Source organism: Rhinolophus hipposideros, assembly GCF_964194185.1.
Source record: "Rhinolophus hipposideros genome assembly, chromosome: 14".
In the NCBI taxonomy this organism is placed as follows: Eukaryota; Metazoa; Chordata; class Mammalia; order Chiroptera; family Rhinolophidae; genus Rhinolophus; species Rhinolophus hipposideros.
Window position 1 is genome coordinate 26,136,078 of NC_138060.1, and position 12,112 is coordinate 26,148,189.

At 41.2% G+C, this 12,112-nt stretch overlaps 1 protein-coding gene and 1 pseudogene across 3 annotated transcripts in view; one reads left to right on the forward strand and one right to left on the reverse strand.

Moving 5' to 3' along the window:
• TAMM41 (TAM41 mitochondrial translocator assembly and maintenance homolog) overlaps positions 1-12,112 on the reverse strand; it is a 56,389-nt gene that overhangs the window by 24,564 nt on the left and 19,713 nt on the right. For both annotated transcript variants that reach the window (XM_081071967.1, XM_081071966.1), the window contains exon 5: positions 6,624-6,769. In XM_081071967.1, coding sequence (XP_080928093.1) covers positions 6,624-6,769 — 146 coding nt within the window. The remainder of the gene's footprint in view (positions 1-6,623; positions 6,770-12,112) is intronic.
• LOC308507609 (proteasome activator complex subunit 2-like) lies at positions 3,300-4,000 on the forward strand (annotated as a pseudogene). The gene has a single exon. The product of its transcript is annotated as a proteasome activator complex subunit 2-like (transcript).

The following is a 12,112-nucleotide window of genomic DNA, read 5'->3' on the forward strand; positions in this document are numbered from 1 at the left end:
ACAAAATCCAAATGGATTCTGTAGACTACAGTAGACTGCAGACTGTAGTAGACCACCACAAACTCAACCAAGTAGAAGCCCCCATTGCATCTGCTGTGCCAAAGATGGTAAACCTGCTAGAGCAGATCAACAGAATTGCAGGTATCTGGATAGGGCCACAGACCTGGCAAGTGCATTCTTTCCCATTCCTATTAGGAAAGAGAATCAGAAGCAGCTCGCGGGTGGGGGGGTGGGTGATGAGGGTAAAGGGGATCAAATATATGGTGATGGAAGGAGAACTGACTCTGGGTGGTGAACACACAATGGGATTTATAGACGATGTAATACAGAATTGTACACCTGAAATCTATGTAAATTTACTAACAATTGTCACCCCAATAAATAAAAAAAAAAAAATAAATACTTTATCTATTAGCTAAAAAAAAAAAAAAAAAAAAGAAGCAGCTCGCATTCACATGGGACAGACAAAGGTATACCTATGGTTTGCCTCAGGGCTATGTTAACTCTCTCATCCTCTGCCTTAAGATTTGCAAAGGAAACCAGACTATTTGGACATTCTGTACAATCTCATGCTGGCCCACTACATCAGTGATATGTTGCTACTGTCACCTGCTGAGCAATAGGGGCAAGGACATTGGAGGCCTTGGTAGATATATGCACTCCAGAGGGTAGAAGAGTAACTCTATGAAGTTTCAGGAACCTACTACAGCAGTGACGTTTTTAGGGGTCAAATGGCCTGGAGCATGCTGGGACGTCCTCTCAAAAGTAAAGGTCAATTTATTGCATCTTGCACCTCTCACCACTTAGAAAGAAGCACAATGCCTGCTAGGCGTCCTCAGGTTCTGGAAGCAGCATATTCCACTTGGGAATAATGCTCAGACCCATTTACCACGTGATATAAAAAGATGCCAGGTTTGTGAGGGGCCCAGACCAGATAAGAGCTCTGCAACAGCCCAAGCAGCAATGTAAATAGCTCTGCCACTTGGGCCACACACCTTGTACACTCCATGGTATAAGGTAACTTCAGTGTAAAAAGCAGCCATGGGAAGCTTATGGTGGGCTCCCACTGGGACACTCACAAGGTAGACAGCTAGGGTTCTGGAGCAAGGCCATGCCATCTACAGAGAAGAACCATACACCAGGTGAAACAGCTCCCAGATACCAGACCCTGGTAGAGATGGAGCTTCTAATTGTGCGACATCAAATGGCCATACATCAACAACTGCCCGTCATGAGCTGGGATCTGTCAGATTCCCCAAGTCATAAAGGCAGGCAGGCTCAACAGTGATCCGCTGTAAGATGGAAGAGGTACACTAGCATTAGAAGGGACAAGGCCAGAGGGCACAAGCAAGCTGCACAGGCAGGAAACCTAAACCCCGTAACATTCACTGTGTTATTAGATCATCGCATACTGTTCTGCTTCCCCATTGGCTCACGCATAGGGCCACATGGAGGCTCCCTCGTGACTGGCTTTTGGAAGAAGATAAAGGACGGGCTTGCTTCATAGATGATTTGGCTTACTACCGTATGTACAACCTGAAAACGATGCACTGTAGCCTCACTCAGGGATAGCCTTGAAAGACATCAATGAGGGGAAATCCTCCCAATGAGTCTGCTTCAGATGATATACCTGGTTATCCAGTTTACATGGGAAAAGCGGCCCAAGGTAATATTCAAAGACTCAAGGGGAGTGAAGAATGGTTCGCTGGTTGGTTAGGAGCCTGAAAGTAAAAAGGCTGGAAGACTGAAGACAAAGAATTTGAGGGAAGAGGCCTCTGGATGGACCTATGGGAGTAGGCACAAAGTATGAAGACCTTTGTGTTGTATGACAAGTCCATAAGAGAGCAACAGAAGCGGCAACCACCACCAAAAATAACAATCTAGCCAGTTGATTCAACAGCCGCTGTCATCTTAGTACTGGTACAATGGCTCATAGAAGGGGCAGGCTTGGTGGTGTGGACAGAGGCTCTGCTTAGGCCCAGTATCATGGCTTCTACTCACCACGGCTGACTCAGCTACTGCTGCTACTGAGTCTATCCTGACAGTAACAAGGCCAGCACTACGATCCTGATGCAGGATCATCTCTTGAGACTCACCAGCCACTTGGTGGGCAGTTGACTACATTGGACCCTTTCTACCTGGGAAGGGGCAGCAATTCATCTTGACTGGAAGTGACACATGTTCCAAGCATGAGTCTGCCTTTCCTGCCCACAGGACCTCACCAGTACCACTGTCCAGGGCTTATGAAATGTTTCATTGTGTGACATGGTTGTACCACGCAATGTCACTTAGGGAATCCACTTTAGAGCAAAGGAGGCACAAGCGTGCAGAAATGGGCACAACAGCATGACTCCACTGTTCCTATCACATACTGCACCAAAGCTGCCAGCCTGGTGGAGCAGTTCTCAAGAGGGGGGCCCCCAAAACAAAGAATTATCCAGCTGAAGATGCCAATAGTGTCACTGTTGAAAAACCCTATGATAGAACACTGAAGAACAGCTGAGGCACCGACTTCTGGGAGGAGGGTCTGAGCCACCTCACCTAGACCAGCAGCAGTGCTGGGTGACGGTGAGGGGAATTTAGAATGGGTAGTAGTGGAGGAAGAAGATGGCTATCAGCTGCAGCCGCAAGACCAGATGTAGTGCTGGAACTGTAGCTCGGTCTACTAATCTTATCCTTGTACATTTCCCCAGGATAAGAAACCAATCAGAATCCACACCATGCAGGCTTTCACAGGCTACAGTGGGGAATTTGGGTAAGTTTATCTTCATCGTTAAAGGAAATGTCTTGCCCTTTTCCCCTGCTCAGTTTCTAGAACGTTGGCAGCTAGAGACATTCTTCTCTATCCTCTAACCAGAGAGTAGATGATGTCTCTCTGGAGAAAGTCTACACATACTGGCAATCGGGGTCCTCTAATAAAATAGCTAAGTTCTTGCCCCTTAATCCTATGGTGAACCTCACCAACTGACAAGCCCTGTCATTCACGAAGAACTTCTAGTCTGCAGTTTTAAAAAACGTACTGCTCTTTACAAACAGGCCACAAAGAACATCCAAGCACTTGAGGGAAGCCTCTGACATTACAGATGAGAGTGAATCAACTGAAAAAGGAGGAAAGAGAAACAGACGATGTAAGAGAAAGAAAACAATTCAAAAATTATAGTAAAAATCTTTAAAGAGATAAGCAAAGATAATGTATTCATAAAACAGAATAGAATGTGATAAAAAAGAAAATTCAGAGAAAATTAAAATACCAGCCAGGCGGCGAACCGGGAGACGGAATATCTAGCAACTGGCGCAGCATGGCCAAGCCTTGAGGGGTGCACAGGGAAGCCGACAAACAGGCGGACTTCTTCTGGCAAAATCTCTTCCAGGAGGCTGAGGAATTCCTCCACAGAGTCTTGCCATACACCTGAATCAGCTCTCATGAGAGGACTCCCTCAATGTGGCTGACCTGACCTCTCCCAGGCCCCACTGGACAGACATCCTCATTCCAGACACCCCCACCCAAGAATGATGAGATGGAAACAGATAAGCAAGAGAAGAAGTCCCGAAATACAGCCTTCTTCCTGAGAATGAGAAAGCCCTGGCCCTGCTTGCCTGAGGTAAGCCAGAAGTCTGGATTCTCAAAGGAAAATGCATTCTGGTGATCACAGGGATCCACCACCTGATCCGCAAGATTGAGGACGGAAGTGACTTTAGGGTGGCAATCCAGGAGAAGGTGCTGGCGAGGGTGAAGGCAGTCAAGACCAAAGTGGAAGCCTTCCCGACAACCATTTCCAAGCACCTGACAGAACACGGGGAGGCTGTGGCCCCGGCCTCTAAGGAGACCCGTGTAATTGATTACCTAATGCACGAGCGAGATGAGGCGGCCCCTGGGCAGCTCAGGGCCACGGTGTTGGACCTGAGGGCCTTCTGTGCTGAGCTTTATCCTGTCACAATCAGCAGCAACCTGGAGAAAACTGTCAACCCAAAGGGTGAAGAGAAGCTATCTACGTACTGAGCCCAGGGCTAAAAGGGAAATAAATGACTATGTGTGGGAAAAAAATTAATCAATGGAAGTGTCAGAAGAGCAATTCAAAAAATTATCCTGGAAAGCAGAAAAAAGAAACCCCCAAAAAACAAGAAAAAAAAATCAAACCATGAGGTCAACAACCAACTTAACAGGGATTTCAGAAAGAACAAACTAAGAAAGTGGATATGAAGAAACTATTACAGAAATCATAAAAGAAAATTTCCTAGAATTGAAGGTCATTAATTTTCAGACTAAAAAGGCTCATGAATTGCCAGAATAATGAACGAAAAATAAACATACACAATGACAAAGGCAAATCATCACATAAGGATTCTGGGAAAAGGAAAAGATCTTAAACTCTGTCAGAGAGATAAAAAGTTCTCATCCAAACGATAAGAATCTGAATGTCATTGGACTTTTTAATGCAACACTAGAAACTAGAAGAAATGAAGCTATGACTTTAAAATTCTAAGAGAAAATGATTTCCAGCCTAGAATTTGATATCTAGCCCAAACTATCAATTAGTGCAAGGGTAGAATTTTCAGGTGTACATGGTCTTAAAATATTTACCTCCCTCACAACTTACGTTACTTCATTGAAAGTAAAGTATAACCATGAAAGAAGAACATGAAAGATCCAGAAAATAAAACCTAGTAAAGGAGAGAGGTAAAAAAAATTCTCAGGGTGATAATGAAAAGAAGTTCCAGGAGAATGACTGTGTAGCAAGCCTACAAAACAACCAGTCCAGAAAGGAATGGGAGACACAGGGCTCCATGAAGAATGTCTCCAAAAAAACCCCCAAAACAGAGAATATACCTGATGTGTTTGTCGATAATGGGAAGAGTTTCACAGAATTAAGAGAATATGAGGATGAACTAGTGACATAGGTATGAAGAAAACCCAGCAAGTGAAAAAAAATGAGACAATTATTAACTCCAAGAAAACCAACATTGTACAGGAAAAGAAATTTCATAGTAGTATATCTCAGCAATGAAGAAAAAGCAAGTTGTCATAATAAAGTAAATATTGAATATCAACTTAACCAAAAATTAGGAAATAACTATACTGTATGTGGAGCAAGAAGGAGTTAGGTGGAAGGGGTGTGTGTGTGTGTGTGTGTGTGTGTGTGTGTGTGTGTGTTGATGAGGGTGGCATAAGAGTGTAAAATATCTTCATCTTTCATAGGCAGATGATAAAAATAAAGTATGAAATTGAAAAAAATCAATAAATGACAGTCAAGTCACTTTATTTAGAATTATGGAGATAAACATCCAAAGAATCAGCTAATGAGATGAGAGCAGTTGCCTCTAGGAGCAGTTGCCTCTAGGAAGTCGCACTGAGATGTAGGAAGGCGTAGGAAGCAAGGAACTGCTACGTTTTGTTACAAACCTTGAGATACCACTTGGTTTTTAAACCATGTGCAGATTTACATTCAGGAAAGTGAAAATTAAAAACAAAAAAACTCAATTTGAAGCAAACCCGGCAAAATCTGCTCAATGGAGTGGTGCGTATTCTGGGCACTTCATGTTACTTTTCATTCTTTCCTATGTTTAAAATAATTTCTATTTTTTAAAGTTCCCTTTCAGTTCCACAAATTCCATTCATTTTTATTCAATATATTAGTTGCCCCTATCATTTGAAAGAAGAAGAGCGTAAAAAAAGTAACATATGGGGGTGGCCGGATGGCTCAGTTGGTTAGAGGACGAGCTCTTAACAACATGGTTGCCAGATCAATTCCCGCATGGGAGGGTGGGCTGTGCCCCCTGCAACTAAAGATTGAAAATGGTGACTGGACTTGGAGCTGAGCTGTGCCCTCCACAACTAGACTGAAGGACAACGACTTGGAGCTGATAGGCCCTGGAGACACTGTTCCCCAATATTTCCCAATAAAATTAAAAAAAAAATAAAGTAACAGTATTCTTTACGCAAAAGATAAAAAACTGTGGTTTCTATAGCTTAAAAAAATATTACATCCAAATTATTTTACTCCAAGGAAAAGTTCTTTAATACTTACTTTTCAAATTCTTAATATTATTTTTAAAAGTACCTTGAAAGGTTTTGTTTGATGCATCAAAAGGAGAGTTCCAAGACATACTAAACATAACAAGTGGGGGGAGAAAGCTTCAGAATAATATGAGTCCATTTATGTAAAATAAAAGCAAACAAAAAAAGACCAAAGTGCTTCATCCATGTGCATGCAAAAGGACCTGGAAGAATAAATGCCAAACTGTCAGAAAGGTTCCCTCTGGGGAGGCAAATGGGATTGGGGGTGGAGAGAAGGTAATCTGAGAGTTTATTTTCACTTGTTTTTGATTGGTGATTAATATGCATAGTAAGAACTTCAAATGGCAAAAGAGATATACATGGTGAAGACAGCCGGGCTCCCGTCAGTCAGCCCCGGGTTCCCCTCCAAAGGTGGCCTCTTACTACTAGTCACTTGTGTTACCTTTTAGCATTATTCCAATTATAAGGAAGAACATGTTCACATATAAAACTTACTTTTAAAATTATAAATGTTACCACACTAGTCATACTGATCTAACCCTTACTTTTACCCTTAAAATAGCACCTGCCTTAGAAACAACAGAAGTTATTTTCCACATAGAGTTACCTCCAGTCTGCCTTGCTGGATTTTATACACCACTTGGGGATTCTCCTGTAGTATGTTGCCATAGAGCTCACGAAAGTGGACTATGTTGGGCTTTACAATATTCAACACTTTTGTCTTATCCTCTCCAACCACCATCCGAAAGTCGCCTGGTTAAAACAAACGGAAACACAAATTTTCCATTGATAATCCACAATCTGAAGTCCTGCGAGCAACAGCCCCACATGGATCCTGCACTAATTCACGATGGCAGCATCCCACGTTCGAAACATTTTTGTTCCTTCCTCAAAACTGTGAACACATTACCCAAGGAAGGCAGACGCTTGTTTGGGGAAAAAGAGAGCCTTTCAGATCATAAAGCCCTTTATGACAGTTAAAATACAGTTACCTAAGTGCAAAAGGTAATCATCATTGAGAGCTAATTTGTTTTCATTTTTCCAATGCAGAATCTTCTGTACTTACAAACTTTCATGTTGTGAACGAAACTCTGCCTGTGACCAAGCAAGTAGATGGGGGTTGTTGTGTGTCACCTTAGCCGTGTCCTTCCTGCTACCTACTCAGCTTAGACCTGTCTGCCGTGTTTGCATGAGGGCGTTTGAGGTGCATTATGAATATAAACAACCTTATTATATCTGATAAGGGCAAGAGCAGTGAGTGTTAAAAGTCCTAATATCTTGTTTACAATTAAGATGAACTTGAAAGCAGATCTAATTTTCAAAATTGTAAGTGGTGAGAAATGGGGATGAGTTGAGATGCAAAATAAATAATTCTGAAGGACAAAGAGCAACTTTTGAAACAAATTTAACATGCCCTGCCCAGTCTATGCCTGGGCATAGTCTGCAAGATATGGGGGAAAAAGTGATAAAATGGGAAAACTTGAGTGAATGCCTATTGAAACTTGAGTGAATTCAAAATGGGCTGGGCACATGTGAGCACCTCCCAGGACAAGCTTGGGGCAAACAATGTGGCTAAATCCTTTGTTGGACAGAAAATCGTCTAGGGGAGCAGTGTGGTGGCACATGCAGGCAAGATAATCTGGCTGCTGAGGAATCCGCTGGGATGAAGTGAAAATATAATTTATCAGCCAAACGAGGTCACTTTTGAGAGTGAAGGGGGCACTATGAATAATTACACCAGGACAACTGCAAACTAGGGAAACCAGGACACGTGGTTATCGTGGTTATCTGTGAAGATTTCTTTTCTCATGGGGGGTAGGGGGAGCAAACTGTTAGTTTGTCTCAGAAAAAAACAAAAAGATACCCAAGAGTATGTACTTCAATAAGGAATAAAATACGCTGGGTTTTTAGCTTCCAAGGATCACCTTTTGCTACACTTTGGTGGACAGCAGCTGGGGACTGAAAGCTCCAGGAAAAGACACTTACAAATAGCCTCTAAAACTCAACCTTTGTGACATGAGATCTGACTGTTTAGGGCAATGAGCAGAAATGAGTTCAGGTCATACCAAGCTGCCCAAATATGAATGAATTTATTTTTCACTATTGATTTAAAGGGAAAGAGAGTTACACTCTGGGATGTCTGCTAATGAGGGTATACAGAAATCAGTCTTTTCACATAATGCTATTGACATCATAAACGGATAAAATCCTTCTGGAAAGCAGTGAATGAAGAAACCCTATCTCTGGAGAGTGAGACTAAAGAAATAAATCCAAACAGAGGTTAAAAGGTCACGTTTACTGAGCATCTGGTACCGCCAGGCACTGTTCCAAGTGCTTTGCTGGGTTACCTCACTTAACCCACACAGCCATCCTCTCAGGTAGATACTATTTTAACCCCATTTAGCATCAGGGGAACAAAGACACAGAGATGAAGTAACCTGCATACAACAACTCTTCACACAAGTACTATTTATAACACTGAACTGGAAGCAATCCAAATGTTCAATAGGGGCATGGATAGGCTCTAATGGTACACCCACACCCTACCACAGAACAGTGTGCAGTAATCACACACAGCAGGATGGAAAATGATCAGATAACAATGTGCAGTAAGAAACTGGGATATAAAAGTACAAGAAAACAACTTTATAAAAAAGAACAACAGGAAAAACAAGACAAAGGGACTATATAAAAATGGTTGTTTTTGCTCTAATAAAACAATCTTCTGTGTGTGTGTGTGTACTTTACATTTGCTATCTCATTTATCCCTGGCAAAGCCTCATAAAGAAGGTACTAATTATTCCCAATTTTACATATAAGGAGACTGAGGTGCAAAGGTAACTTGCCCAAGGTCCAACAGCCTCTCAGTATCAGGGTAGTGACATTTTTGGTGACTAGTTTTACTCTACTTTATAATTTTCCTCCATTTCCCTCACTTTTGTCATGTGGGCATATCACTTCTAGCATTTTAAAATACATTCACAGGATGCAGAGACGTGATGACTTGGCAAACGTAAATGGCGAGACAGCTGGATTAAAATTGTACAAATCCTTATGCTTTTATTTAGAGCCTATGAATGGATTTTAGTAATCTTTGAAAGGATGAACTGTCATCAAACTCTGACTCTAACATGGCCAGCCCTGGAATGAAAGATCAGTTTGTATCATTGTTGAGTTCTAAACATTTGTGTCATTTCTTATTTCTGTACATTCAACAAACAAAAAGTTCTTATACTTTAGATAGCAACATTCTGAGAGAGGGACTGTATGTTACCAAAATGTAAAAGCAAACTAATCCCAATCTTCCCCAAAGAATAACTGCATGCCATGATTGAAGGACCTAGAATACCATGGACCCTCTGAGAGTGAGGCCTGGGCCTCATTCATCTCTGTCTCCCTAGCTCCTCTGTACTGCCTGGTACACAGAAGACACATCCAGACGTGTAAGTAAATATATGCTGAATTGAATTCCTCCAACTGCTGTGTAGCAGAACTAGCTTAGCCACAGGAAACAGCAAGCAAATGGGCTTACTACCCATTCCTTTAGAACAGAATAAATAAAATCGTGGGCCCAGCATGAATGAACCAGCATCTGATCGTAAGGATTAATTTTTCTTACTCCAGAGATGTTTGCAACAAAACACAAGGATTGAGAAAAACTGCTGACTTTTATTTTATGCCTCTAATGATGGGTTTAACTCTTGACTGCGCAAGCAGAAAACTGCCAATCTAATACAATGGGTAATCAAAAGGATTAATTTCTCTTTGACTCTGAAATGAGACAAACTCAGAGGCTTATAAACCACCTGTACTGGCCTGCTCTGTGATTGTGGCATGCCACCAGTGGTCAGGGACTTCATCATGAATGTAGGGAGCTAAGGGGCTGTGAAGTGCAGTGGAAAGGCTGTGAGTTTCAAGGCCAGCAGTGTCCCAGGGTGACTGGAGGTGAACCTTTCTGAGTCGGTTTCCTTCTCTGTAAAATGGCTGTAACAATCCTATTACCCTCACAAGGTTGCTTTTACATTTAAATCGATGAATGTATCTGAGAATGCTTCATAAGTAGTAAAGCAGATATTGCTGTTGTGAGATATATATACATGACAGAGGGTAGGCGAAGCCCCGACTCTTGGCAGGCAAAAATTCTACCACTGAACCACCAATGCTTTGCCCCGAGTCTTTGAAGATAAAGACTGGATAACTTTTTCCTCTCTTAAACTAATTGCAATGCTGCTGTCATTTTGGTTCAATGAATATTTGGGTGGCTATTAAGTACCAGGACCTGTGCTAGACCATTGGAGATATAAAGATATATGATATGCTCTACCTCAGGCAGCAAGTGACATGAAAACAGACCTTCAGCGCAGAATACAGAGGGAGTATTTCTTATGTATAGTTAAGAACAGTAGCCCAAACTGGAGGTTGATAATGGCAAAATAATATTGATTCTTAACAACTTTTTTTGATATATAATTCCTATACCATACAATTCACCCACGTAAAGTATACAATTCAATGTTTTTTTTAGTATGTTTAGAGTTATGCGCCCATCTAACTTTAGAAAACTTTGGTCTCCCTAAAAGAAACGCTGTATCCACGAGCAGTCACTCTCCATCCCCTCCACCCTTTCACTCCCAGAACCAAGGCAAAGACTAACCTACTTTCTGTCTCTACAGATTTGCCTATTCTGGACTTTTTATATAACTGAAATTGTATGACATATTGTCTTTACGACAGCATAATGTTTTCAAAGATCATCACGCTGTAGCATGTATTGGTACATAAACAGAAAACTTATTTCTGTTTATGGCTAAATAATATTCCGCTAGATGGATGTACCACATTTTATTTATCCATTCCTCAGTTGATGGACATTTGGGTTGTTCCTACTTTTAGGCTATTATGAATAGGGCTGCTATGAACATTTGTGCACAAGTTTTTGTGTGGATATGTCCTCACTTCTCCTGGGTAGATACTGCTGGGCCATATGGTAACTCTGTGTTTAATATTTTGAGAAACTGACAGACTGTTTTTCCAAAGCAGCTCGACCATTTTACAATTCCACCAGCAGTGTATGAGCGTTTCAATTTCTCCACATCCTCGTCAACACTTTTTCTCGTCTGTCTTTTTTATTATAGCCATTGCAGTGGGAGTGAAGTGGTGTCTCTGTGGTTTTGATTGGCATTTTCCTAATGACTTATGATATTGGGCATCTTTGCATGTGCTTATGTGCTATTTGTATACTCTTTGAAAAATGTCTATTAAATCCTTTGCCTAGTTCTATACTGGGTTATTTGTCTCTTTACTGCATTCTAAGAATTCTTTATATATTCTGGATACTAGTCCCTTAGGATCAGATATGTGACTTGTAAACCTTTTATCCCATTTTGTTGGTTGCCTTTTCACTTTCTTGATGGTATTGTTTGCTGCACAAAACTTCACTTTTTATATAGTCCCATGTATCTATTTCTTCTTTTGTTGTTTGTGCTTTTGGCGTGTGTCTATAAAACTACTGCTTAACCCAAAGTCACTCTTAGTTCTAAGAGTTTTATAGTTCTAGCTGTAACATTTAGCTCTTACATACATGATCCATTCTGAGTTAATTTTGTGTGTGGTGTAAATTAGGGGTTCAACCTCATTCTTTTGCATGTGGACAAAATAATACTTATTTAAACAAAGATGACTAAGGCAGTATTTCTAGGAGGCAGTTTAATGCACCATTCAAAATGCATCCTCAAAAATATCTCCAAGGCTGCAGAAGACCCCCTATTGTCCTAACTCACATGTAGAAGAAAATGAGATAAGAATAAATAGCTGATATACTTAGTGATGTAAATTTGAATCACTTTTTCTTTTACACACTTTACAGAACACGAAATGAATGGGTGTGGGGAGGGATGAGGAGGAATCAGGTTTATGATACCGGTTCAAGGAGGAACCAATATTACAACCATCCATCCATTCATTCATTCATTCATTATTTACTGAGTACCTAGTAAGGGTCAGGTATTATTGTAAGCACTTGGGTAGAGTGAGCAAAACAAGACAAACATCTCTGCCCTCTGCATTCTAGTGGTGAAACACAGACCAAAGACAAAC